Below are 26,484 nucleotides of genomic sequence, written 5' to 3' on the forward strand. Positions count from 1 at the left end.
CTGATCCTGCTAAGTTAAATTTCCACCGTTCCAGTCCCTGTGTCTAGGGAGAAGTGTTCTGATTATCATCCTGAGTCAGAAGCAGATTCATGATTTATAGCACCCTCATGGTAGAGGTGGTGTAGGTCCTGCAAGAAAAATTACTTGAAATGAAAAAAATGCCCATTAAGCAACATTTTAGAAATATGGTAAAAACTAGCATCTGAATTAGCCCAGCATTTCAGGAGTGCAATTAGTCCCCAAGAATCAAAAGTTGAAAAACAAATATGGAGAGCTTTATATAAGTTACTAGAGGCCACGCACCAGTAGGGTCCTTAGGCCTGGCCAGTGATCAGGGCCCATCAGGGCCTTCGGGCTGCCAGCGGGTCTTTCTTCTGGCTGCTGGCTGCTGGCTCCTGGCTGCCCACCAGGGCCTTCCTTCATTCCATGCTGCCCCATCATAGCAAGTGATCCAGCTCCCAGTCTCCCAGTCAAACCCCTGAGGGAACACTTTGCATATTAGCCTTTTCTATATAGATATTTCCCATTGATCGTGAAGTAAATATTCAAGATAACCACATTATAACTCTGAGAGATTTCACTAGAGCCATTTTTAAAAATTCAGGTGACAATCACATACCATATAATTAATCATTTTCAGGTGAACAATTTAGTGACATCTAGTATACTCACAATGTTGTGCACCCACCACCTCCATCTAGTTCAAAAATATGTTCATTATCCAAACAGAAAAACCCTGATCCATTAAGCACCTGATGATCTCCTTTCCCCTTCCTATCAGCCTCTGGCAACCACAGATCTTCATTCTGTCTATGAATTTACTTATTCTGGATATTTCATGTAAGTAGAACCATATGATATATAACCTTTTATGTCTGATTTTCTTCACTTAATACAGTGATTTCAAGGTTCATCTAGCGTGTAACATTTATCAATTCTCCATTCCTATATGTGTTTGAAAATACTCCAGTGCATGTTTATATCATAATTTGTCTTTCTATCCACTGATGGACATTTGAGTTATTTTCAATTTATTTCATTAGAGCTTTTAGGTAAATTCATAACTTAAGTAGCTAAGTATATATTAATAATGAAAATGATGGTTACAAATGCAATGCTTCTATTTGATTTTTCTTACATATTTGATTTACTACTTTAAAAAAATGTGTTGTTCATCATCTCACAGATGACTAAAAAAGGGCATGTATGTAGGAAGATTAAATATCTATGTGGTTGTGTAGAATATTGCAAGGGGACATCTGAGTTTTGTGTACCCGATAGAAACCTGCTGATTTAGAACCATGCAGTAATAAGAGTGCCTAGTAGTGTGAGGGAATATGCCAAGATCTGGGGGGAGGGGGGGAAGTGTGCTGAGATATTCAGAAAATGTAATAGTTGTGTATTTTTTCTGGGTTTCATTTTTTTAAAATTCTTTTTACTTATAGTATTACATAAGTCTGCTTTTTCCTCCATTGACCTCTCCCCAGGCATTCCCACTGCCAATGCATGCCCTTATCCCAGTACTGTCTGTGTACATTGGTTATGTTCATATGCATGTATACAAGTCCTTTAATTGATCTCTTACCACCCTCTCCCCTGCCTTCCCTCTAAGGTTGGACGGTCTGTTCAATGCTTCTATGAATCTGGTTCTATTCTTGTTCATCAGTTTATGTTGTTCTTTATATTCCAAAAATGAGTGAGATCCTGGTGATAGTTATCATTCTTCTACTGGCTTACTTCACTTAACATCATGCTCTCCATACCCATCCAGGCTGTTGCAAATGGTAACAGTTCTTTCTTTTTTACAGCAGCGTAGTATCACATTGTGTAGATGTACCACAGCTTTTTAATCCACTCATCTGCTGATGGGCACTTAGGCTGTTTCCAAATCTTTGCTATGGTAAATTGTGCTGCTATGAACATAGGGATTCATATATCCTTTCTGATCAGTGTCTCTGATTTCTTGGGATATACTCCTAGAAGGGGGATTACTAGGTCAAATGGGAGTTCCATTTTTAATTTTCTGAGGACACTCCATACTGTTTTCCACAGTGGCTGCACCAGTCTACATTCCCATCAGCAATACACGAGGGTTCCTTTTTCTCCACATCCTCACCAGCACTTGTCATTTGTTGATGTGTTGATGATAGCCCTTCTGACAAGTGTGAGATGATACCTCATTGTCATTTTTATTTGCATCTCTTAGATGATTAGTGACTTGGAGCACTTTTTCATATGTCTCTTGGCCTCCTATATGTCCACTTTCAAAAAATCTTTATTTAGGTGGATTTAAAAAATCCATTTTTTATTGGATTGTTTATTTTCCTTTTGTTAAGTTGTATGAGTTCCCTGAAAATGTTGGAGATTAAAGTAGAAACAGATAAGTGACAAATGATGGATATGATATACTTGGGCTCGAATAACAAAAAACTATAAAGACAAATATTTTGATACAACGGATAAGGACACCTTTTACTAATGACATTGTATAGCAGGGTAAGAAGCAGTTGGGTGTTGGAGGGATGATGCAAAGGGGACTGAAGAATGAGTTTGGTTTTGAACACCAAGTGTATGTGGAATACCTGTTGGATATGCACAGAGAACTCTTGGAAATACTCCTCCTCTGTAGATAAAAATAGACCAATTAAGAGTAATTATTTATTTCTTCCCATATGTTTATTGTTATTTTCCTTTGTTTTCTTCTCAGTGACTTCCTTTTACCCAGATGAAGCATAGAAACTGTGCAAATGAGACATTTATGAATACCAATTTATAATATATTTTTAATGTGGCTATCAGAAAAAATAGATTTATAAATTCCATGGAACACAGGCATAGATTGTGACAGTTTAACTAATGTATCCTAATTAAATGCTGTGCTTTTTGTCATAGTAAAATTAGACAGCTTTTATTAACAGTTAAGTTTAACATTTATATTTTGCCATATATCTTTTACAAGAGTGATTAAACAAAAAGGTCCAAAGGCATAGGTTGGAGAAAGGGTATTACCAAGAAACTCACCATTAACTGGTCTAATCCAAGCATGAAAAACATCTGCTGTTCTCTCCTTTCCTTATGGCTCAGTTTCACAAACCACAATAAGTCCTGAGAGTGAAAGTATGCAGGCTTATGTCTGCTAATTCTCCTTCCTGCTGGGATCCTTCAGTAGGACATAAGCAATTTAGTCTCTTTCGAAGGAGGGAGGCAGTTCCATCCCAGGGTGAGAACATTCCTTTGTCCACTCACCGCAGCTGCTTGCCCTCAGATGCCCATGGCCATACTAACTGCTCCCATCTCAAAAGAGGACACCTACAGTCCACATCTCTCCAATAACTTGTGATTCCCCTTCCTATCCACTCATTGTAACAATTTAATGGGTAATTTGTGTGGTGAATACATATACGCACATGAGGATGACTCTATCATAACTTTTCTTCATCCTCACTGCCACTGTGTTATTTCAGGTCATTGTGATCACTGACCTGTATTATTTTAATATTAACTTGTCAGGATCAGTTTCCCAGTGTAGTACTACCTGCCAGGTCCAAGTTTTAGGCCTGACCAGAATTTGTCTTTGGCTCTGTTGACACAATTAGTGCTTGCAGTGGAGTTCACTTGGATAAAAGTAGGTGTGGGTGAGAGGTGGGATAGAAGTTGTGTTAGGTTTCAGACATGCGCAGTGAAAGATACTGGTCAGAAAATTCTAAGACATTCCATGCTCTTTCCTCTACAATGTGGTCACATTTCCTTTCTCAGTTTATCTTGCTGCCCTTCCCATCTCCACAGGTTCCTTGCTAGTGTTCAGAGTAATTGTGAACAAAACACACTTAGGCTGCATTTTAAAGTGTCCCTTGATTTCCCCCTCAATCGACTATAATATAATACTGTAAGAAGAGGCACGCATTTGAAGAAAGGTGCTTGTTAATTGCCTTATTCAGGATCAAGTTCAACAATCTTTGATTTTTCCTTGTTTGCAAAGATGGCCAATTAAGTCAGCATTACCACGATTTAAGTAGGAAATGTCTCATGCAAACAGTTAAGGTTTCTACTTTCTTTTACCCCACAGTAAATAAAATATGCCGGAAAACTGTGGCATAGAAAAACCAAATTGCCAAGAACTTGACCAGAAAAGCCACTCATGCTTATCTGTCCCTACATCAATACTGAAGGGTTCAAACAATGTCAATTTACCCACAAGGATCCACTTGTGCCGAAATGCAAAGGCTCCTGCCTGAGGTGTCCTTTCTCAAACCTGTGTCAGTTACCCAGCCAATCAGGACCCCGCAGGGTGAGCTAAAGCAGAAAGTAACTGCAGTCCGCACCCCAGGGCCCTGCGCACAAACAAGGGCTGCAGTCCTGAGGGCTCCTGCTCGCGAGCCCCAGAGTTGCCCAACCGCTTGCAGTCTTGGCTGTGTTCCCGAGCCCCAGGGTTGCCCAACGGTTTTCAGTCTTGGCTGTGTTCCTGAGCTCTGGCCCAGCCATGATCCTACTCCTTGCACTGCTCACTGAGCTTGGAAAGTTGCATGCCCGCACGGGTAAGACCATGGGAGCCTGGCTTCCTTCTCCTTGTGCCTCTGAGCAGAGCCGGGCTCTTTCTGGAGAACAATTTCCGGTAGCTCTGGGATCCATCCTGCCCCCTTTCCGGATCCCCTGCTGGTTCCTTCCTATGTGTAACTCCTCCCCCTCCTAACTCCTCCCACACACACACCGACCTACTCCCCTTTGGTCCCCTACCCTCTCACTCCAACCCATCCCTGACATCGGACCAGAGCAGGTGACTGTTGGTGTTAGCCAAGGAGTCCGTTCTCCAAGGTCTCAGGGGCTGAGACTCAGCTTGTCTTCTTGCTCAGTTACCCTGTGTCCATTGGGTTTAAGGGTATGCATATTGCTGTCAATTTATTCCTCAACATGCGGAGGGAACCAGTCCAACGTGGTTCAATCTAAAGGGAAAAGACGGTCCTGTAGAACTGCAGTGTCTAATTTCTGTTTATTTGCATCTTAGCCATGTTCAGTGTCATTGTAGTGAAAGCTTTGGACCAAGAAGGAGGGAGGGCAAACATAAATAAATTTATTGACAATTTTAGACCCCCACCGTGGACTCAGTTAAGAACCCATGCTTCACTGAGATAATTGCAGCTGCAAAAACAAAACAAAACTCATTTTTCTTTCTGCAGATTCTGAAGGAATATTTCTGCAGGTGACAATTCCATGTAAAATAAGGTCAAATGAGAGTGAAGGCATAAAGAGGCAGGTAAATGATTGAAAATATTTTTTTTACAATTTAAAATCATAAGAATATTTTAATTTACCTTTGTACTAAGTCAGATTATATTATTGATATTAATTTGTAAAGCAACATGTTTTCACTGTACTATTTTATTTTGGTATATTTTTATCCTCCCTTTATTGTACCTCCATTGCTAACTCCTGGACCCTTCCCTTCATCTCTTCATTTCTCTGACATACTTGTTCACAATTTTTGAGAAAATACTAGCAGAATAAAATGGTATGAGTAGAACAATGGTCTAGGAACGGAGAAATTCTTCTTGAGCAAAATTTAGAACAAAAAATTTTGACCAAGAAGCATCAGACTTAGAAGTATGGCCAAAGAAAGAAAAAAGAAAAATAAAAATGTCACATTTGCCCTCTTATGATGAAAAAGATTACAATAAAAAATATTCATTGAAAGCAAAGTTTAAAAAATGCTTAGCTGCTGTAAACAAAAGGAATTAAATTGAAGGCATTTAGTCTTTAATATTTCAAATTGGCATAGTTTTGCTCTATGTTACAAACCAGAAGTAATAATGCAGGGGTTTAAATTTCCATGTCCTTAAATTGGTATGGCTAATATGTGGTAACTCATACATTCATGTTAAAGGAATAATTTTTGAGATAACAGTAAGTAAAATATTAAGAATTCATTAACTATAGATTTGTCATTCTGTAATGGAACCTATCATAATTTTGTTCTATTACTGAACAATAATAATAAAAATAAAATATATGTGAAATTATGATTAAAGACAACAATAAAATAATTTTCTTTAGAGAGGCTGCATTTTCATACACTAATCTTTTTTTTTTAAATATATTTTATTGATTTTTTACAGAGAGGAAAGGAGAGAGATAGAGATAGAGAGTTAGAAACATCGATGAGAGAGAAACATCGATCAGCTGCCTCCTGCACATCCCCCACTGGGGAAGTGCGCGCAACCCAGGTACCTGCCCTTGACCGGAATCGAACCTGGGACCTTTCAGTCCGCAGGCCGACACTCTATCCACTGAGCCAAACCGGTTTCGGCTTCATACACTAATCTTATTTAATTATCAGATTAACCTTCTAAAGGAGGATATGGGTATACATGATATAAATGATAAAGAGGATTAAAAATATTAAGCTAAGGGCATCAAAATTACAACATTCAGGACATGGAATCTAACTTTTAATTTATGACTACAACTCCATTACAACTAATACCTTCAGTGAAAAATTGTTTATAAAAATTTTTTTTCCTAATTTATTTATAAGAATTTTTACATTGCCATTGCATGATTAAACTTTAAATTGTTTACTTCAAATTGCCTGTAGCAAAGCATATAGCAACTATGCAGGGCATGAAATGCTTTTCCTATGAAGTATGTAATACCTATTTACATTTTTTGAATTGTCTTCATGCAATTATGGAAGTCATTTTTACTGTGATAGACTACGATGAATGTTCTTTCATATCTCACAGATAAAGCTCCTTTATCTGTCTTGTTCTTTTCCTTTAATTTCTGGTTGCCCAGTGCTTTTTAAAAAGTATTAAGCATACAAAGGATTCCTTTTTTTTTCATGAACTTCCATTTTATTATGATAACCATAAATTCTACTAAAGCAATGGCTTTGATTTGGGGATATAGCAGGACTTATGAAGGTGCCCAACCTTCTAAGATTTATCTAAATATATTTGTGGAAGCTATAGGTGCTGGGAAGAAACTCCTCAGTTGAGAAGAGCTGACCTCCTTTCAGTGCCTTCCTACCAAGGACCGTTGGGAACACACCTGTAGTTAAACAAGTTGGGTTTATTATCCACTGCAGTGAGGGAGAGCACACGCCATGGGCAACCATGGGGCATCTCAGTAAGAATGTGTTAGAAAGGCTTGAAATGATTTCAGCTTCTGTTAGGGGTTTTCGGGGAAGTTTGAGGAAGCAAGCCTTTGCTCTGCTTTGGGTGTGGTCAGAAAGTAGACCATAATTCTATAATTGTGTATCTTAGTAAATCTTATCTAGAAAAAAGGAAGACTAGAAAAACTCTACAGCTATAATTGGTCAAGAAGAAATAGCCACTCCTGTTTGTTCATTAAGGGCATATTTGCTCTTTTTTTTTTTCTGACTGAGAAAATATTTACATTTTATTTATAATCAGACATGATTAAAATGTGGTTTTGCTTTTGTCTTGATCCACACTTATCTCACAGTGGCTGTGTATGATGATGATGTTCTGTGAAAATGTTCATATTTAACAGCAGAACACCCTTTTTATATTCCATATATATAACATATATGATCATATGTGCTATAGTAATTATACAGATATATTTCTCAATCTTTATATGAATAAATTTATATTAGCTCATATTAGGCATTAATCAAGGGTACATCCTGAAGCAAGTACCAAAATCATGGATGACAGCAGTAGATAAGAGGGATATATATGTATATATTAATGTGAAGTTGTGGAAAGTTTGGGAAGAATCAGCTAAATAAAATAACTATTTCGGCTGATTGCTGACTTTATATTATACATTTTATATCTATACTAGAGGCCTGATGCACAAAATTCGTACATGGGTAGGGTCCCTAGGACTGGCCAGCGATCATGGCCAATCAGGGCCTTCTGGCTGCCAGCCAGGGTCTCCCTTCCCTGGCTGCCGACTGCCAGCCAGCGCCTTTCTTTGTTCCGTGCCACCCCCTAGTGGTCAGTGCATGTCATAGCGAGTGATCGAACTCCCAGTCTCCCAGTCGAACTCCGGAGGGGACACTTTGCCTATTAGCCTTTTATATATATAGATTTTATATATAGATACTGTTAGAGTAGTGAAACAAGAAGGCCATTAGACTGGGTTGGCTCTAGTGCCATTAGTCACCTGCCTAAGCAAAACCTGAGGCAGAATCAGAGCACTAGAATCTGAAAAAGCAGCACTCAAGAATGACAACTCATAAACAGCAACTAGATTTTCTCAAAAAAATGAAACTCAAGAACAACTAATCATAATTAGCCAAAAAAAAAAAAAACCCAACAAATTTTTCCTATTGGAAGAATAGGCAGTTTTAAAAGGTTCTATGCCTCTATGTCTTTCCTATAAATACTTCTGCCCTAGCCACCATCCACAGAGTGCCCCTAACCATTTTGTTTTCAATGCCACCTGACAGGTTGTTGTTTGCTCAAATAAATTCTTCAAAATGTAATGTGCTTCAGTATATCCTTTTCTGGTGTCAGAAACCTGGAAGCTGCATATTCCAGAAATCCTCAATAAGGAAGTATAACAGGCAGAACAGATCATTCACAGAGAAAAGCCAGTGGCACCTTTCAGCCCAGAAACTTGGAAGTGTGTCAGCTTGAGTCACGTTTCATTTCCTTACTTCTTTTGAATTACTGAATATTTACTTATTGATATTCTTTATTACATTCAATTTTCTTTTTCTATTTTGTTATTGATGTACAATTGTTTCACCATATGGATCTTTAACTTATAAAAGACCATCTTCAAATAATCCTATATAATAAAAGCCTAATATGCTAAGTGTCCGGCCGTCTGGTCATCCATTCAACCAATCAAAGCATAATATGCTAATGATATGCTAAGGCTGTTCAACTGATCGCTATGATGTGCACTGGCCACCAGGGGGCAGATGCTCCAACAAGTAGATTAGCTTGCTGCTGGGGTTGGGCTCATTGGGACTGAGCAAGACAGGCCAGACACACCCTGGAGCTCTCCTGTGATCCCACCCAGCTGGCCAACCTTCCGCATTCCTCCCCAGCCCTGATAGTGCACCAAAGGGGTCCCTCAGCCTGGCTTGTGCCATCTTATAATCCAGGACCCCTCAGGGATGTTGGAGAGTCGGTTTTGGCCCAATCCTGCAGGCCAGGCCCAGGGACCTCAGTGATGCACAAATTCACACACCTAGCCTCTAGTATTACATAATGTCATATATGCAAGATTTTAAATAATGTAATTTTTGCATTTTCCTATTCTTTGTGCTATTGTCCTAGATATATTATCCCTATGTTATAAACTCCAGAACACATTATTAATATATTTCTTTTAAATTATAAAGTATGCTTAGATTTAAAAAGAAAATTATGAGTTATCCACATATTCAGTACTCCTAGTACTTTTCACTACTTTGTGTGATAACATGTTATGTGGTATTATATTTTCTTCTCCCTGAAGAACATATTTTTGTTGATTTCAGAGAGACAGGTAGAGGGAGAGAAAGAGATAAACATCAATGATGAGAGAATAATTGACTGGCTGCCTCCTGCACATCCCCTACTGGGGATAGAGCCCACAACCTGGGCATGTACCCTGACGGAGAATCGAACCGTGACCTCTTGGTTCATAGTTCAACACTCAAACACTGAGCCATGCCAGCCAGGGCTGAAGATGAGTCCAGGTGACATTGAGGGTATGTTTATTAAAGCTGGGGACAGTGAAGCAAGGGACTTAGCATAGAAGATGCAATAGGAGAGCCTAGGCTGGGCTACTTCGCTTCTCTAAAAATGTTATAGGAAAGAAATGAGCATAGACAGGGATGCTTCCACTCACTGGGAAGTCAGAAAAAAGGGGACCTTAGGGACAGGTTCAGGGGGTTAGCCTTGCAAGTCTCCTGAGGACCTTAGAGTTTAGGAGATTGGTGCCTGTGGGGGAGGGGCATGGGCATGCTCCCCAGAGCTAGAGCACACTCAGGATCTTCGCTTTGAGGGTTTGTTTGTTTTTTTATCTCCCTGTGGGTGGGAATCTTAGGGGAGGGTTTCAGAATATTTTCCATTTCCAAGGTGTGCTTTTTCAGGGTCATGATCTCTACTAATTGGTCAGCACCAGGGCAGGGGGATCATTTGCTATTCTAGCTGGTCCTGGAGTCACCCAGCTGGTTTTGCTACTTTTCTAAGCCTGAAGCTGAAATACAACTGAGGCCTAGATGTTATCTCTGATGTTATCTCTAAGGAGATGACTCTCTGTGACTGGATGTGAATTGCTGGCCAGTTTGTTGAACTGTTTCCATTTCCCCATTCTACTTGTCAAGGAATTTTCCTGGCTTCTTACTCTCCTGTCTCAGGCCCACATTTTCAATTCTGGGTTATTAGATACCTGGTCTCTGAGTTTGTGGGCTTCTTGTACTTCCTGGAAATGTCCCTCTCTCAGGCTCACAGACTGCCTTTCCTTAACATCAGAGAACTTTCTTAAAATTAGTTTGTCTTGAAAAGAAAATTTGGATTTGCTAGCAGAGAGGTCTGTCTGCCTTTGTGGAGACAATCCACTGACTCACTCGGTAAACATCTTCAGAGCCACTCCTATTCCTGGATGTCACCACATGAGGATGATGAGAACATTGATACTCAGTCTGTGTGGTATTGTAGCTCTTATTCCTGAAGCTGCAGCAGTTCTCACCAGCATCATTCTCTCAGGTCTTTTTCCCCTTGTGGTTTATAGATGGAGAGGGTTGTGAAGTGTCTCTGGGTGCATTTGGTAGTGTTATCATAGAAGTGGGGTATCTCTTTCCCCACTGAGTGCTGAGGGTGGGTTCCTTAGGCTCTCTCGAGAAAAAGACTTTTCTGAGACTCACATGGGAGGATGCGTGATTTTTCATTTGTGTCCCCTTACTTCCCTGGGTTTCCAACATCCCACTTCCCTTAATCCAGTCCTGGAAGAAGCGCAGCTGGGGATTCATTGGAACTAGAAGCAAAGCCACTGTCCAGTTTCTGTTCCATGTTGGAATTGGGTCCAGTTTAGATTTGGCTAGTGGCAGTCCATCAGTCCATTGTGGGGTCCACATGCCTGTGGCTAATGTGGGTGAATGCAAGAGAACCAAGAGTGACCAAGAGCACAAACCAAGAGAGCCAGGAGCCAGAGAGTGAACTTCTTTGTTCAGTAGACTATCTCAAACCTTCCTGCACTTGCAGTGGCCACGTCTACTCTGGCCAAAGACCTGTTCCCACTTGTGACTTGACAGGCAAGTACCTTCCCTGTGTGGCCCTGACTTTACTGCGGGTGTGTGTATTCTCCCCTCCAGTCCCTTTCCCCAGGGATCCGTGAAGAGTGTTAAAGTGTAGCTGCCTAGCAAAGCTGTACAAATGGCATGCCTATAATATTTGGCTTCCCCGTGTTCCTTTGCTGTTATTAATAATTAGGTTAATTACAATGGCATCAGTGGTATGTACATATGTATTTATAAATTTGTTTTTGTTTCATTGTATTTAGCATAGAATGTTAGTCTGCAGCCATGTCTCATTCATCTTCACTAGAAAATGTATATATTTTTCACATAGAAATGATTAATCTGTAGTAATAATAAGGCTAATCTTATACTTTTTGAAAATGTGACCTTCAGCTTTTTTCATTTAAAAAAGCCATTCCTACAGATTAAATGCATCACCCTAATCCTGAATTTATTATAATAATGAATTCCTTCTATTTAGAATAATAAATTCTGAAGAATATATACATTGTTAAAATGGATTGAGTCTTTTTTTTTTGACATGAGTGCAAAAGTTTTACTTTGTATATTTTTTATTTACTAAACCATTGTTATTGATTTGCTTTGTTTTAGGTGATTTATAACATTACAATTGATAAAAAACCATACACTCTGTATCTCACAAAAAGGTAAGATATTTCCCCTCAAAGCTTAGATTTTACTTTTAAAATTTTTTTGTTACTATCTATAGTAATAAAAGCATAATATGCTCTATATATCATAAAACTCGGACAAGTGCATAAATAAATAATCCTATATAATAAAAGCCTAGGTGGCGTTGTGCGTGCGACGTCATCAAAATATGGCCACCACAAGATGGTCGCCGAAAGATGTCCATGCACACAGCGGAGGCAGGGCCCGGCAGCCGCTCTGCGTGGTGAGGCCTGGGGGTCCTGCTGCTCTGCCCCAGAGTGGAGGATGCTGGTCCCAGCATCTCCGCTGCCTTGTGCAGAGGAGGCAGGTCCCAGCGGAGGAGGCGGGTCATGGCAAGGGAGGTCAGTTGTGGGCAATCAGGCCAGCAGGGGAGAGCAGTTGTGGACAGCAAAGGATGAGGGCTGACGGCTGAGGTAGCTGTCAATGGCAGCAGCAGCAGGGTGATGGGGGCAGTGCCTCGGAGGATGCTGGTCCCAACATCTCCGCTGCCTTGTGCGGAGGAGGCAGGTCCCAGTGGAGGAGGCGGGTCATGGCAAGGGAGGTCAGTTGTGGGCAATCAGGCCAGCAGGGGAGAGCAATTGTGGACAGCAAAGGATGAGGGCTGACGGCTGAGGTAGCTGTCAATGGCAGCAGCAGCAGGGTGATGGGGGCAGTGCCTTCCCATGATTGGCCGGGGTCACCTCCCACAGAGGGAGGCCAGACTGCAGCTTAGGCCCACACCCTGTGGGGAGCGAGCCTAAGCCATCAGTAGGACATCCCCTGAGGGCTTCCAGGCTGTGAAAGGGGGCAGGTCAGGCTGAGAGACCCCCATCAGTGCATGAATTTTTGTGCATCGGGCTTCTAGTATTATTATATGATCTTAATAAATTTACTTTTATTACTATAATGTTTAATTCGTATTAAATTCATTATTCAAATAGTTTATTGTTGTTTCTTAGCTCATTCTTATCCCAGGACTTTTTGGTTTATACATTTAATGAAACTGGATCTTTGCATACTGATTCTTCATACTTTAAGGTAAGATGTTTTAGACATTGATTATTATATGTTGTTTTATTGAAATGGACATATTACCATTGAGATATGTTTGTTTTATGCTAGTAGTTTAAATAAATATTTTATTCCTTATAATTATGATATGTTAAGGGGTTGATTGTTGTACACAGAAATAAGATGAAATGTGAGGTAATATTCATGGACACTTAGGAAGTACAAAGTAAGGAGAGTAGTAAAAAATGGTTTTCCCTAAAAATATACATAAATAAATTTTGTATAATATATAATCTTTTAACATTTTGAATCATCTATAATATTTTACCATACGTATTTTATTCATAAATAATTAATTTATTTGCCCTTCTATACTATCTTTCAGATGCATTGCCATTACCAAGGATATGCTGCAAACTTTCCAAATTCAGCTGCAACACTCAGCATTTGTTCTGGTCTCAGGTAATAACATCTTAGAGAATATTTACACATGAAAAACTTAGGATGCACTTCAAAATGAAACTTAGTGGCTAGCAGACACAAATATAGTAAGGTTTAAAAGGAATCTAAATATGAAAGTTTCCTTTATGATTACCTTTTTTTAGAAGTGTAAGTATTTGTAGCTAGTGGTTACTGCCTATTCAAATGAAATCACCCCAGGAAAACCTGGCTGGGGTGCAGAAAAATTGAATATACTGTGCAGAAAAAGGTAGTTTCAGTAAAGGAAAGTTTAGAACATTTTCCTAAACATTATAGCTGAGTTATCTATCAGTTGTTTTATATAGTTATGAAAAATGACATTAATTAGTTATTAAAACAGGGACATATTTTGCTCACAGTTAAGGTACTCTCATTATCACACATAAAACAACTAATTAAGAGGGTACCTCAGAGGACTTAGATATGTCTCCAAAGAAGACATATAGGTGGTCAACAAACATATGAAAAGATGCTCAACATTACAAATCATCAGGGGGATGAAAATCAAAACCAAAATAAGATATCACTTATTATAATTGTCAGAATGGCTATCATAAAAATTTGGCAAATATCAAGTAATGGAGAGCATGTGGAGAAAAGGGAACCCTTGCACACTGTTGGTGGGATTGTAAATCGGTGCATCCACTATGGAAAACAGTATGAATATGCCTCAAAAAAATAAACATTTGTTCTTGAAGATATATGTACCTATATGTTCATTGCAGCATTATTCAACTCAAAGTGTTCTTCAATAGAAAATTGGAAAAAAGAGATGTGGTACATATATACAATGGAATACTAGTCAGCAGCATGAAAAGATGAAATACTGCCATTTATGACAACATTGATGGATCTTGAGAAATTTAAGAACAAGCCAGGCTGGTTTGGCTCAGTGATTATCAAACTATGAACCAGGAGGTTAGGGTTTGATTCATGGTCAGGGCACATGCCTGGATTGCAGACTCAGTCCCCAGTAGGGGGTATGCAGGAGGCAGCTGATCAATGATTCTCTCTCATCACTAATGTTTCCATCTCTCTCTCCCTCTCCCTTCTTCTCTGAAATAAATAAAAATATACATTTTTTAAAAGTTAAGAACCATATGATTTCACTCATATGTGAGATATAAACTGAAAGGAACAGATGAGCAATAAAAACTCATAGACACAGACAATAGTATGGTAGTTACCAGAGGGAAAGGTGCGGCAGTGAAGGATGAAGGGGTCAAATATATGGTGGCAGTACAAGATTTGACTTTGGGTGGTGGGCACACAATGTAATATACAGATTATGTATCATAGAAATGTACACTTGAATCCTATATAATGTTATTAACCAATATCACCATAATAAATTTAATTTAAAAAATTAAACATAGAGCTGTCACATGACCCAGCAATTTCACTTAAGAATATTCATCCACAGAAAATTTTAAAAAAAAACATCAACTTGAAAAGATATATGTCCTCCTATGTTTACTTCAGCACTAATAGAAGCAATCTAAATGTCCATCAGTCAATCTTATATACTAAAACCCTAATATGCAAATTGCCTAATGGTCAAATGAACAGTGGAACAACCACCAGAACGACTGGTCGCTATGATGCACATTGACCACCAGGGGACAGATGCTCGATGCAGGAGCTGCACCCTAGTGGTAAGTGCACTCCCACAGGGGGAGAGCAGCTCAGCCATAAGCTAGGCTCATGGCTGGTGAGTGCAGCGGCAGTGGCGGGAGCCTCTACCACCTCCACTGCAGGTAGGCAGTAAGGAGTGTGAGGTCCTGGAATGCGAAAGCCCCAGACTGCAAGAGGGATCGGGCCTAAGCTGGCAGGCAGACATCCCCCTAGGGGTCCCAGACTGAGAGAGGACACAGGCCAGGCTGAGGACCCACACCCCAGTGCATAAATTTTGTGCACCAAGACTCTAGTGAATGGATGAAGAAGATCTGGTACATATACAATGGAATATTACTCATCAATAAAAAAAAAATGAAATCTTTCCATTTGTGACAACATAGATGGACCTAGAGGGTATTATACTAAGTGAAATAAGTCTGACAGAAAACACAAACATCATGATTTCATTTATATTTGGATTCTAAAATAAAATAAATAAACAAAGCAAAACAAACAGACTTATAGATATAGATAACAAGCTGGGAACAAAGAATACATTCCTCTTGACAGACCTCCTATTCAGTGTGTTGTGTATAAAAAGCATTGTGTGGTTAATAAACTTGCTGCAGTTCCTCAATTGAGCTGTAGTCCTTCCGATCCCGCTCTCCTGTCTTTCTTTCTTTTCTCAATTCCCACCTCCCTACCTCAGCCCAGCTCAACCTGTCAGGCTGGCCCTGACAGAGGAAGATGAATCCAGAACAGATAATACACACTAACTTCCTTTTAGTTTTTGTTTGCCTGATTTATAAAATTTACTCATGTCAACTCAGAAAACTAGCATTCTCTGAATGTCGTTTTAATTTATATTAATCTCTTTAAATATTCACTCTGTATTCCTGCTTTCCCTTATCGTAACCTCTGTAAGAACAGAAACTTTCTTCTTGAAATAGCCAACAAACATCTTGTTTCCCAGCTATTACTTGTCCTTAAGTAATATATTTTGAATGAATGTGATTTCTATACAGAAAATACAAAATACACTTCCATTTACTTAGTTCTTTAATATGTGAGAAAATAATAAGGCATGTGGTTAAGTTATTAATGGTAGACAAAAAATAGAGGGAGAAGTTCCTTTAAAACATCTTATTTACTCTAGTTCATAATTTCTTATAATATTTTATATTATAGTTTTGATATGATCATTTTTAGGATTTTTTTGCCATTGCTTTCTAAATATACAGGGGATTCCTTCAGTTTGAAAATATCAGCTATGGAATTGAACCATTGGAATCTTCAGCAAGATTTGAACACATAATTTATCAAGTAAAAAATAACAATACAGATATACCAATGTTAATAGAAAATTACAGCAATGTTTGGCAGAAAAACCAGACCTATAAAAGTTATTTAAGCTCACAGGTAACTACAATAATTCTGAAGTTATGACATACCATGAAATTACTTCTGTAGATCTTTATTAATTGGGAAAAAGAACTGCTTAGCAGTTGAGTAGGGTTATTAAATTTGGTATCTTTTTTCTTTATCTTTAAACAAAACACCCATATTCCACTTAAAATATAAAAAATTATATACATATTGCAAGCTTATTGTTTTATGATATATTATGTATCATTTTTTCTTGTATTTAAATAAAAATTCACATTGTTAAATAAAATTTAGAAATAGGGGAAGAATAGGATCACTATTAGTTATTACTAAGAGTTACCACTGTTCCCTGTGAAAAATACTTTTAATATTTTTACATATTTTTGTTGCATAGCTTTACTACCAAAACATATCTTTCTAAAATAAATAATCATATATCTATTTTTCTATAGGCTGGAATATAAGTTTTGGTTGACAGGTGTTTTCCTTTCATCACTTTGAATATTTCAACTTGCTATCTTATGGACTCCAATTTTTATGATGAAAAATAAGGTATTATTGAACATATTAAGGATTCTTATACACTGAGTGGACAGATTATTATGACCACCTGAGGTTTGTAGGCAAACTAGCCATACACTGCATCATATGGAATATGGAAGCAGAAGGCCTGTGTGAACACCTTTCATGTTGGCAGTTACCAAGATAAAACATCTCCAATTCGCACAGGAACACAAGGATTGGACAGTCGAGCATTGGAAAAAAGTCATGTGGTCCGATGAATCACGTTTCCAGTTGCATTATGCAGATGGCAGAGTGAGAATTTGGCGGAAACAGCATGAAAGCATGCACCCCACATGCACAAGTACAGCCCTTCAAGCTGGTGGGGGCAGTGTTATGGTTTGGGGAATGCTTTCCTGGCATGATTTGGGCCCTTTAATTCATGTAGAACAACATCTGAATAGCACAACATACCAAAGTATCGTTGCTGATCAAGTTCATCCTACCATGTTGATGGCATAGCCCAATGGAGATGGCTTCTAGCAAAACAATGCGCCATGCCACGGTCCTCGTATTGTGCAGGAGTGGCTTTAAGAACACGAGGATTGACAATCAGTGGTCGGCAAACTCATTAGTCAACAGAGCCAAATATCAACAGTACAATGATTGAAATTTCTTTGGAGAGCCAAATTTTTTAAACTTAAACTATATAGGTAGGCACATTGTTATTAACTTAATTAGGGTACTCCTAAGGCTTAGGAAGAGCCACACTCAAGGGGCCAAAGAGCCACATGTGGCTCGCGAGCTGCAGTTTGCCGACCACGGCAGGTGATTTGGCTCGGTGCATGGAGCATTGGACTGTGGACCGAAGGCATGTGCACATGCCTGGATTGTGGGCTCGATCCCCAGTTGGGGGTGTGCAGGAGGCAGCCAATCAATGGTTCTCTCTCATCATTGATGTTTCTATCTCTCTCTCACTCTCCTTTTCTCTCTGAAATCAATAAAAATATATTTAAAAAAATAAAAAAGAACATGAGGGAGACTTCACCTTACTTAGGTGGCCCCCACAATCACCAAATTTCAATCCAATTGAGCATTTGCAGGATGAAGTTAAAAGAGCTATCAGGCAGCTGGTTCCACACCATCAAATCTCACAGAACTGGACAGTGCTATTCATCAGGCATGGTGTCAGATTCCTCGCATCACCTTTCAACATCTCATGGAATCAATGCCAAGAAGAATTGCTTCAGTATTGAAGACAAAAGGTGGCCCAACGAAGTACTGATGGGGTGGTCATAATAATTGGCCACTCAGTGTATATGATGAGTCCCTTCTCTGTTGCTTCTTTTAAGATTCTTTTTTTGTTTGTTTTGCTTTATACCAGTTTTGTTATGATGTGTTTTTGAGTAGATCTCTTTGAGTTGATCCTAGCTGGAATTCATGGAACTTCCTGGTTGTTTAAATAAATATTTTCCTAAATATTTATTTAAATTTGAGAAATTTTGAAAAATTTCTGGCCATGAATTCTTTCTAACTCTGTATCCATCTTCTTACTTTCTGGTACTCTTATTATGAGTATGTTGGTACATTTGATAGTGCTGTCAGGGTAATGTTGGCCTCATAAAATGAGTTACACAATACTCTTTTTTTCTTAATTTTTTGGAAGAGGTTAAAAACAATTGATATTAAATCTTCTTTGAATGTTTCGTAGAATTCACCAGTGAAGGCATATGCTCCTAGATTTTTGTTTTTTGGGGAGGTTTTTGATTACCGTTTCAATGTTCTTACTAGAGATTTGTCTCTTTTGGTTTCTAATGCTTCTTTATTCAGTCTAGGAAGCTTGTTTCCCTTTAAAAATCTGTCAGTTCCTTCTAGGTTATCCACTCTGTTGTCCATTGTAGCTTCTTGTCTTTATTTCGGATTTCATTCAAGTCTTCTCTCTTTTTTCTTAGTGAGTCTAACTAGAGGCCTGACAATTTTATCTTTTTAAATTGCCAGCTCTTCATTTTATTATTTTTTCTACTATCTTTTTTTCTCTATTTCATTTATTTTTACTTTGATCTTTATTATTTCCTCCCCTCTCCTGGTTTTGGGCTTAATTTGTTATTCTTTTTCTGTTTCTTTAAGTTATAATGTTAGATTTCTTCTTTGAGATTTTTTTGTTTTGTTTATTTCTCGAAGTAGGTTTGTAATGCTATAAACTTTCCTCTTAGTATTGCTTTCGATGACTCTCCAAGTTTTTATATCTTATACTTTTAGCTTCATTTGTCTCTATGTAACTTTTGATATCTTGTTTTACTTATTCTTTGATCCAATAGTTGTTCAGTAACATGTTGTTAATCTCCATATATTTGTGGTTTTTCCAGCTTTTTTTTTGTAGTTGATTTTCAGATTCATATCATTATAGTTAGAAAATATACTAGTATGATTTCAACTTTCTTAAATTTATTGAAACTAGTTGTGTACACTTACATATAGTCTATGCCTGAGAAAGTTGTGTGCACTTGAGAAAAATGTGTATTCTGTCTTTTTGAGATGGAAAGTTATAGTAATATTAATTAAGTTCATTTGCTCTAGTGTATCATTTAAGGCCAATATTTCCTTACTGACTTTCTGTTTGGAAGATATATTCATTGCTGGCCATAGAGTATTCATACTTCATATTATAATTGTATTGGTGTCATTTTTTTGTTTTGGGTCTGTTAGTAATTGACTTGTATATTTTGGCACTGCCAGGGTGGAGCTAGATGATAGATAGATGATAGATAGATAGATAGATAGATAGATAGATAGATAGATAGATAGATAGATAGGTAAGTATTATGTCTTCTTGAAGAATTGTCCCCTTTATCATTCTGAAATGTCCATCTTTATCTCATGGTACCTTTTTTGTTTTGAAATCTCCTTTGTCTGATATAAGTACTATGATTTCTGATTTTCTCTGGATGACATTTGCTTAGCAGGGGTGGGCAAACTTTTTGACTCGAGGGCCACAATGGGTTCTTAAACTGGACCGGAGGGCCGGAACAAAAGCATGGATGGAGTGTTTGTGTGAACTAATATAAATTCAAAGTAAACATCATTACATAAAAGGGTACGGTCTTTTTTTTTTTGGTATGGTCTTTCTGTTGTTTTTTTTTTTTTTTTAGTTTTAATCATATTCATTTCCCGGATTCGGCCCATGGGCCATAGTTTGCCACAGCTGGCTTAGAGTATCATCTTCCACCTCTTCGCTTTGAGCCTGTTTGTTTTTGGAGCTAAGTCTCTTGAAGGCACATATAAATCAGTCTTAAAATATTTTTAATCCACCCCGTTACTCTGTGCCTTTTGATTTGTGAGTTCAATCTATTTCTATTTAGCATAATTATTAATATACTAGAGGCCCAGTGTGTGTGGGGGGGTCCCTCCGCCTGGCCTGCACCCTCTCCAATCCAGGGCCCCTTGGGGGATGTCCGAATGTGGGTTTAGGCTTCATCCCTCTCACAATTCAGGATTGCTGGCTCCTAACTGCTCACCTGCCTGCTTGATTGCCCCTAGCCACTCTACCTGCCTGATGATAGCCCCTAACTGCCCCCCCTGCAGGCCTGGTTGCCCCCTAACTGACCCCTGCCAGCCTGGCCACCCCCTAACTGCGCTCCCCTGACAGCCTGATCACCCCTAACCTTCTCTGCCTCAGCCCCCACCACCGTGGCTTTGTCCAGAAGGAAGTTGGACGTCCGGAGATGTCCAGTCAATCCAGTCTAATTAGCATATTACCCTTTTATTAGTATAGATAAAGACTTATTGCAGTCATTTTATCTTTTATTTTCTGGTTGCTCTGTATCTCCATTGTCTTTTATCTCTTGTGTTTTTGTCTGTTACTTTAGTTGGGTGGTTTCCTATGACTTTTTTCTCTGTTTCCTCTTTTGTTTGTTTCATGTCTTAGCTCTGAATTTTTGTTTTATGGTTACTATTAGGTTTTTGTAAAATGTCTCATACATACCATAGTCCTTTTCCTTCTTATTGTTTCATATACATTTACCTGTACTTGTGTTCTTCATTCTTCCTACCCCCCCCATACACACACATTCACAAAATTATCCCTTTTTATGTTGTGTGTTCATTGCCAAATTTCAGTAGGTTACTTTTAATGCTTTCCCTCTTTAAATTTTATGATACAATTAAGTGTTTAATGCTCTCTTTTTGAAGTAACGTTGTTTCTGTCTGTCATTTATTCAAAGTTTTGCATACCAATTTTCTTTATGATTCTGCTAAAAGAACTTTTAACAACTCTTGTAACACAGGTCTTCTAGTGGTGAATTCTCTCAACTTTTGTTGTCTGGGAAAGCACTTATTTCTCCTTCATATATAAAGGGTGGCTTTACAGGATATATTATTTTTGGCTGGTTTATTCTCTCTTTCAATATTTTGAATATTTTTGTCCACTTTCTCCTATCTTGTGATGTTTTCACTAAAAAAATCTAATGATATCCTAATGGGATTTCCTTGGCAGGGTACAATGTTTTACAGCCTGGATGCCTTAAAAATTCTTTCTTTGTAATGAACTTTTGACAGTTTTCATATAATGAGTCTTGGAGAAGATTTTTTTGCATTGAAATAATTAGGTGTTCTTTTAGCTTTTGTATTCAAACACTTTTCATAAGTTTGGGAAGTTCTTACCAATTATTTATTTGAATACATTCTATGTTTTCTTATCCCTCTCTTCTTCCCTGGCTATACCCATTATCCTTACTTTGTTGTTTCTAATGGAGTCATATAGTTTTTATAGAACTCTTTTATTTTTTTTTATTTTTGTTCTCTCTCTTCTTCCTCCTGAGCCATTTCTGGTTCAATCATCAAGAGCACTAATTATCTCTTTCATGTGATATGCTTTATCTCTCATGCTTTAATTATTCATCTCATTTATTGAGTTCTTTAGTTCAAGGATTTCTGTTTCTTTTTTTTTTTATAATACTTTCAGTCGCTTTGGTAAAGTACCTATTTTGTTCATTAATTTTGTTCCTGAAATCACTGAACTGCCTTTCTGAGTGTTTTGATATCTTGTTGAGGTTTGTTTGTTTGTTTGTTTAATAACTGCATTCTTGAATTCTGTCATTCGAATCACAGTCTTCCCTGTCTTTGAATTTGGTTTCTGGAGACTTTATTTTTTCTTTGTTAACTTTTTGCATTGGTTATTCATGATATTTGATGGATTGTTTCTGTGCCTGTACATTTGAGATAATGAAGTCTCTTTTAGTTACTCTTTGCTTTTAATAATTCAGCAGGCTTCAGAGAGGTCCTTCATTTGTTTTTCAGTAGATGATGCTATAGTGTAAGTTTTTGTTTTCTCTTAATAGCACTGGAATCTTAGTGGTTTGGTGTGGCCTCAGTCATGGAAAATATCCTGTATTTCCCAGGGTCTTGGATGTCCATTCTGTGCCTGGGTTGCCACTGTCTTGGGGCGCCATCTCATGGTGGGATATAGAGGGTAGTGAGGCTCTGGGCCTGGGAGCTCTCGGCACTCCTCCCATTACCAATGTGTATCTCTGCTTCTTCAGTAGGTCCCACCTCTACTGGGTTCTGCTGCAATGGGCTAGAGGATGTAGGTATGTGGGTTTGAGGTTTTGCCTCTAAATCGGTAATGGCTACCACAAGACCACAGCTTTCTCTCTTTGTCAGCAATGACCACCATAATCCTCCACATCTCTACTACTGCCACCAGGTTTCACCACAATGGACTTTTAGGCAGGGATATTGCTTCCCCCAACCTGCCTCCCTTACTGTTCCAATGTGCCCACTTTCAGATGGACTGATATGTGCATCTCTCAGATGTCTCTGCGTTGAACAAGGGATCCTTTGTTTAATTGTAATTATCCAACTTGTTGATGCTGATTCTGCCATGATGTTGATGTCCATATGGCTATGCTATGTTTAATCAATGAAAAGGTTTAAAGAGTTTTAGCTTTGTATACTCAGATATAGAGTTTTGGAAATCACTTTCGAGTAGAAAGATTTGAACTAATAAAATTGAACTAAATATCAATTTTAATAATTATATAATTTAAATTATTTTAATGCCCCTTTTCCTGCTGCACATTATTTCAGTTTAAATAACAAATCTTATGATCACCATTATTATAAGACTGCTAAGGGTTGATAAAAGTTAAGAGAACTTTTTTCCTACAACACTGCATATATACATGTGGTCAGACAGACAGAGAATGACAACAACACATACGTTTAGGCAAAAGTAGGCTTACAGTTGTGAGTATGCAAAACACAGTTTATTCTTGTATTATTATTTATTAAACACTATATTGTTTTCCATATGAACAACTGTAAATTTACTTTTGCCCAACTTTGTGTATGGAATGCAGGCATATTTTACTTTCTTATGGAAATGTAAGCAAACATTTAAACATGGGCTCTACCCACTGAGTCCAGTTTGCTTGTTTATTTGCTTTAACCTAGGCTAACCTAGACCCAATATTTGTACCTTTCTTACTATTATATTTAGTGAATGATATGCTTGGGTCAAGAATGAAATTTTGTTTTTTTTGAAATTTATATATGTGAAATGGCATTGTAATGTGTTTAAGATGTACTAGTAGCTCACATGAAAATTGCCATTAAAGTGCCAAATGATGATGTAATAAGCTGATGATTTATAGCTGACTGCTGGCACAGTCAAGAATTATAAGATCACATCAGAAGGAAATGAAAACCTATGCCCTGGAGCTACAGGATTGTTTCTGCTATTGTACATTCTGTTCTTTCCCGTGCACCCATGTGGTTGATAGTACCAGTCACACTGTTTACCTGAATTCCTGTGTAGACTGTGAGTTCTCAAAATTTCCCCATGTTTTTCTGCTGAGTGAATGAAATATTTTTATTGTGACACAGTTGGTATTCCCATAGTTTTTAGGAGGACAATTCATAAAAAATTCTCAGGAGTTCTTTTAATAATGTAGATTTGCATGAGTTAAAGACAATAGAATGTCTATATTTCTACTCATTTTTTTTCTCATTTTATATGAATACAGAGTACTTAGACTCATTCATCCCTCTCACAAGCTCACTGGAATTATTTAAATTTAGAATATATGTTAAGTGAATTTTTTTGTTTGTATCTAATTTTTATATTTAAGGCCACAGTAACTCTGTAATAATAATTTGTAAATTTTCTCTGAATTATTAGTTTTTTAAAGTACTTGTTTCTGTTTTCTTAAAATCAAAGGGAGCATTCCCTTGCCATTTATTACAATATATGCAAATGAAAAATTGAATTTCAAAAAAAGGCCTTATGAAGATATTTTTTGCATTCTGTTTGCCTTCTTTACATACTACTTCTTGTATTTAACAAATTGAATATATATTATCATTTGCTCAATCATTTGTTTCCCCAGGAAAAAACTCTTTCAAAACTATTACCCCAATATCTAGAAATGCATATTATAGTGGAAAAAGCTTTGGTAAGTCAAACCATCTCCTCCTCCCCTCCATTCCTCAATCTTCAATCCTGTCTCTCTTTTTTCTTTCTTTTTTTCTTTCTTCCTTTCTCTTTCTTTCTTTCTTTCTTTCTTTAAACTTAATAAAATTTTTCTCAATTTCAAAGCACAAAGTTAAACATTTGGAATTGTTTTATTATTTCCAAATAAAGATGCTTTGTTTTACGTATTAATTATTACTAAAAGCTAAAACTAGCCTAGAATGTGTTACACTGTCTATTCCATGCTTCATCCCCAGCACAGCCCAGTATCTCTTTGACCTCATTTTCTAACAATCTTGCCTTGCTGTAGCCTCTTTGGTCTTATGTTTTCTTTGAACATACCAGGTATTTACGATCTTACAAATTTACTTAATACTTTTTCAACTTTATTTCAAATAGTTGTAATATGTAATTGTGTATATTTAAAGTGTACATGATGATTTGATATACACATATATTGTGGAATAATTACCAAGATCAATATAATAAACCCATCTATCACCTCACATAGTTAACTTTTTCTTTCTTTCTTTTTTTCTCTTCTTTCTTTCTTTCTTTTGTTCTTTCTTCCTTTCTTTCTTTCTTCTTTCTCCCTCCCTCCTTTTCTCCCTCCATCCCTCCTTCCATCCCTCCCTTCCTTCCTCCTTTTTTTTTGTGTGTCTTTGAATGTGTATGGTGAGAACACTTAAGACCTACTCTCAGCCCAGCCAGTGTGTCCCAGTGGTTGAGCATTGACCCATCAACCAAGAGGTCACCAGCTCAATTCCAGGTCAGGGCACATGCCTTGGTTGTGGGCTTGATCCCCAGTAGAGGCATGCAGGAGGCATCCAATCAATGTTTCTCTCTCATCGATGTTTCTGTCTCTCTAAAATCAATAAAAACATATTTTTAAAAAAAGATCTACTCTCAGTTCCTTTTAAGTATATAGTACCATATAATTAACTCTAGTCACTATTCCATACATTAGAACCTCACAATTTATTCTTCTTATAATTGAAATTTTGTATTCTTTGATCTACAAATACACGTTTTTGTTTGTAGTTACCTAAGTTTTGATATGCCATTTCCATCAATATTTATGAGTTTGTTTTTTTATTGAAAATTTTCTAAAAGATGCATTTTTTTACTGAATTTGTTGAGATGACATCAGTTCACAAAACCATACAGATTTCAAGTGTACAACTTAACAAAACACCATCTAAACACTGCATTGTGCACCCATTGCTCCAAGTAGAGTCTCTTTCCATCACGATTCCCCCCCCACTCTTTGCCCATCTCCACACCTACCACAGCCCTTTCCCTCTAGCTAACATCACACTGCAGTCGGTGTCCATGGGTTATGCATATATGTTCTTTGGCTAATCCCTTCAAATTTTTTCATCCAGCTTCCCAACCCCATTCCCCCCAATAGCTGTCAGTCTGTTCCATGTATTCATAACTGTTCCTATTTTGTTTACCAGTTTATTTTATTAGTTTCCACATTTAAGTAAGATCATATGGTATTTGTCTTTCTCTGACTGGCTTATTTCATTTAGCATAATAATCTCCAGGTCCATCCATGCTGGTGCAAAAGGTAAGGTTTTCTTTTCTTTCCTTTTCTCTTCTTTTATGGCTGAATATTATTTCACTGTGTAAATGTACCACAGTTTTTTCATCCACTCATCTCTGGATGGGCACTTAGGCTGTTTCCAGATCTTGGGTATCCTATATAATACAGAGTTAGTACACTAATTAGACCGAACAGCAGAACAGTTAGACCTTCTAGACAAAATCGGGGCTGCAAAGGCTGAGGCAGCCGTGGCTGTGAGGGTTGAGCTTCTTGTATGAATTTCGTGCATTGGGCCTGTAGTTGTAACTAATACTGTAATGAACATAGAGGTGAGTTATTCTTTCAAATTAGTATTTCAGTTTTGGTTTGTTTTTTGTTTTTTATTCTTTGGGTTTTTTGTTTGTTTGTTTGTTTGTTTGTTTTGGATATATGCCAAGAAGTAAGATCCCTGGATCATAAGGCAAACATTTTTTAAAAAAAACTATACTGTTTTCTTAAAAATAATTTTCAAATTTGTGTGAGAAGTGTGTGTATGTGTGTGTGTGTGTGTGTGTGTATGGGTGTGTATTGGACTCGGGTAATTTAGAATTGCATTGG

At 37.6% G+C, this 26,484-nt stretch overlaps 1 protein-coding gene across 1 annotated transcript in view; it reads left to right on the forward strand.

Annotated features, from left to right (window-relative positions):
* Window positions 1-4,480: 4,480 nt before the first annotated feature.
* ADAM18 (ADAM metallopeptidase domain 18) overlaps window positions 4,481-26,484 on the forward strand; it is a 76,917-nt gene continuing 54,913 nt past the window's right edge. Inside the window, exons 1-7 of the mRNA XM_015565278.1 lie at window positions 4,481-4,535; window positions 5,175-5,251; window positions 11,816-11,871; window positions 12,835-12,913; window positions 13,272-13,348; window positions 16,225-16,402; window positions 24,256-24,321. Coding sequence (XP_015420764.1) covers window positions 4,481-4,535; window positions 5,175-5,251; window positions 11,816-11,871; window positions 12,835-12,913; window positions 13,272-13,348; window positions 16,225-16,402; window positions 24,256-24,321 — 588 coding nt within the window. The remainder of the gene's footprint in view (window positions 4,536-5,174; window positions 5,252-11,815; window positions 11,872-12,834; window positions 12,914-13,271; window positions 13,349-16,224; window positions 16,403-24,255; window positions 24,322-26,484) is intronic.

This window comes from Myotis davidii, unplaced genomic scaffold (genome assembly GCF_000327345.1).
Source record: "Myotis davidii unplaced genomic scaffold, ASM32734v1 scaffold93, whole genome shotgun sequence".
Classification (NCBI taxonomy): Eukaryota; Metazoa; Chordata; class Mammalia; order Chiroptera; family Vespertilionidae; genus Myotis; species Myotis davidii.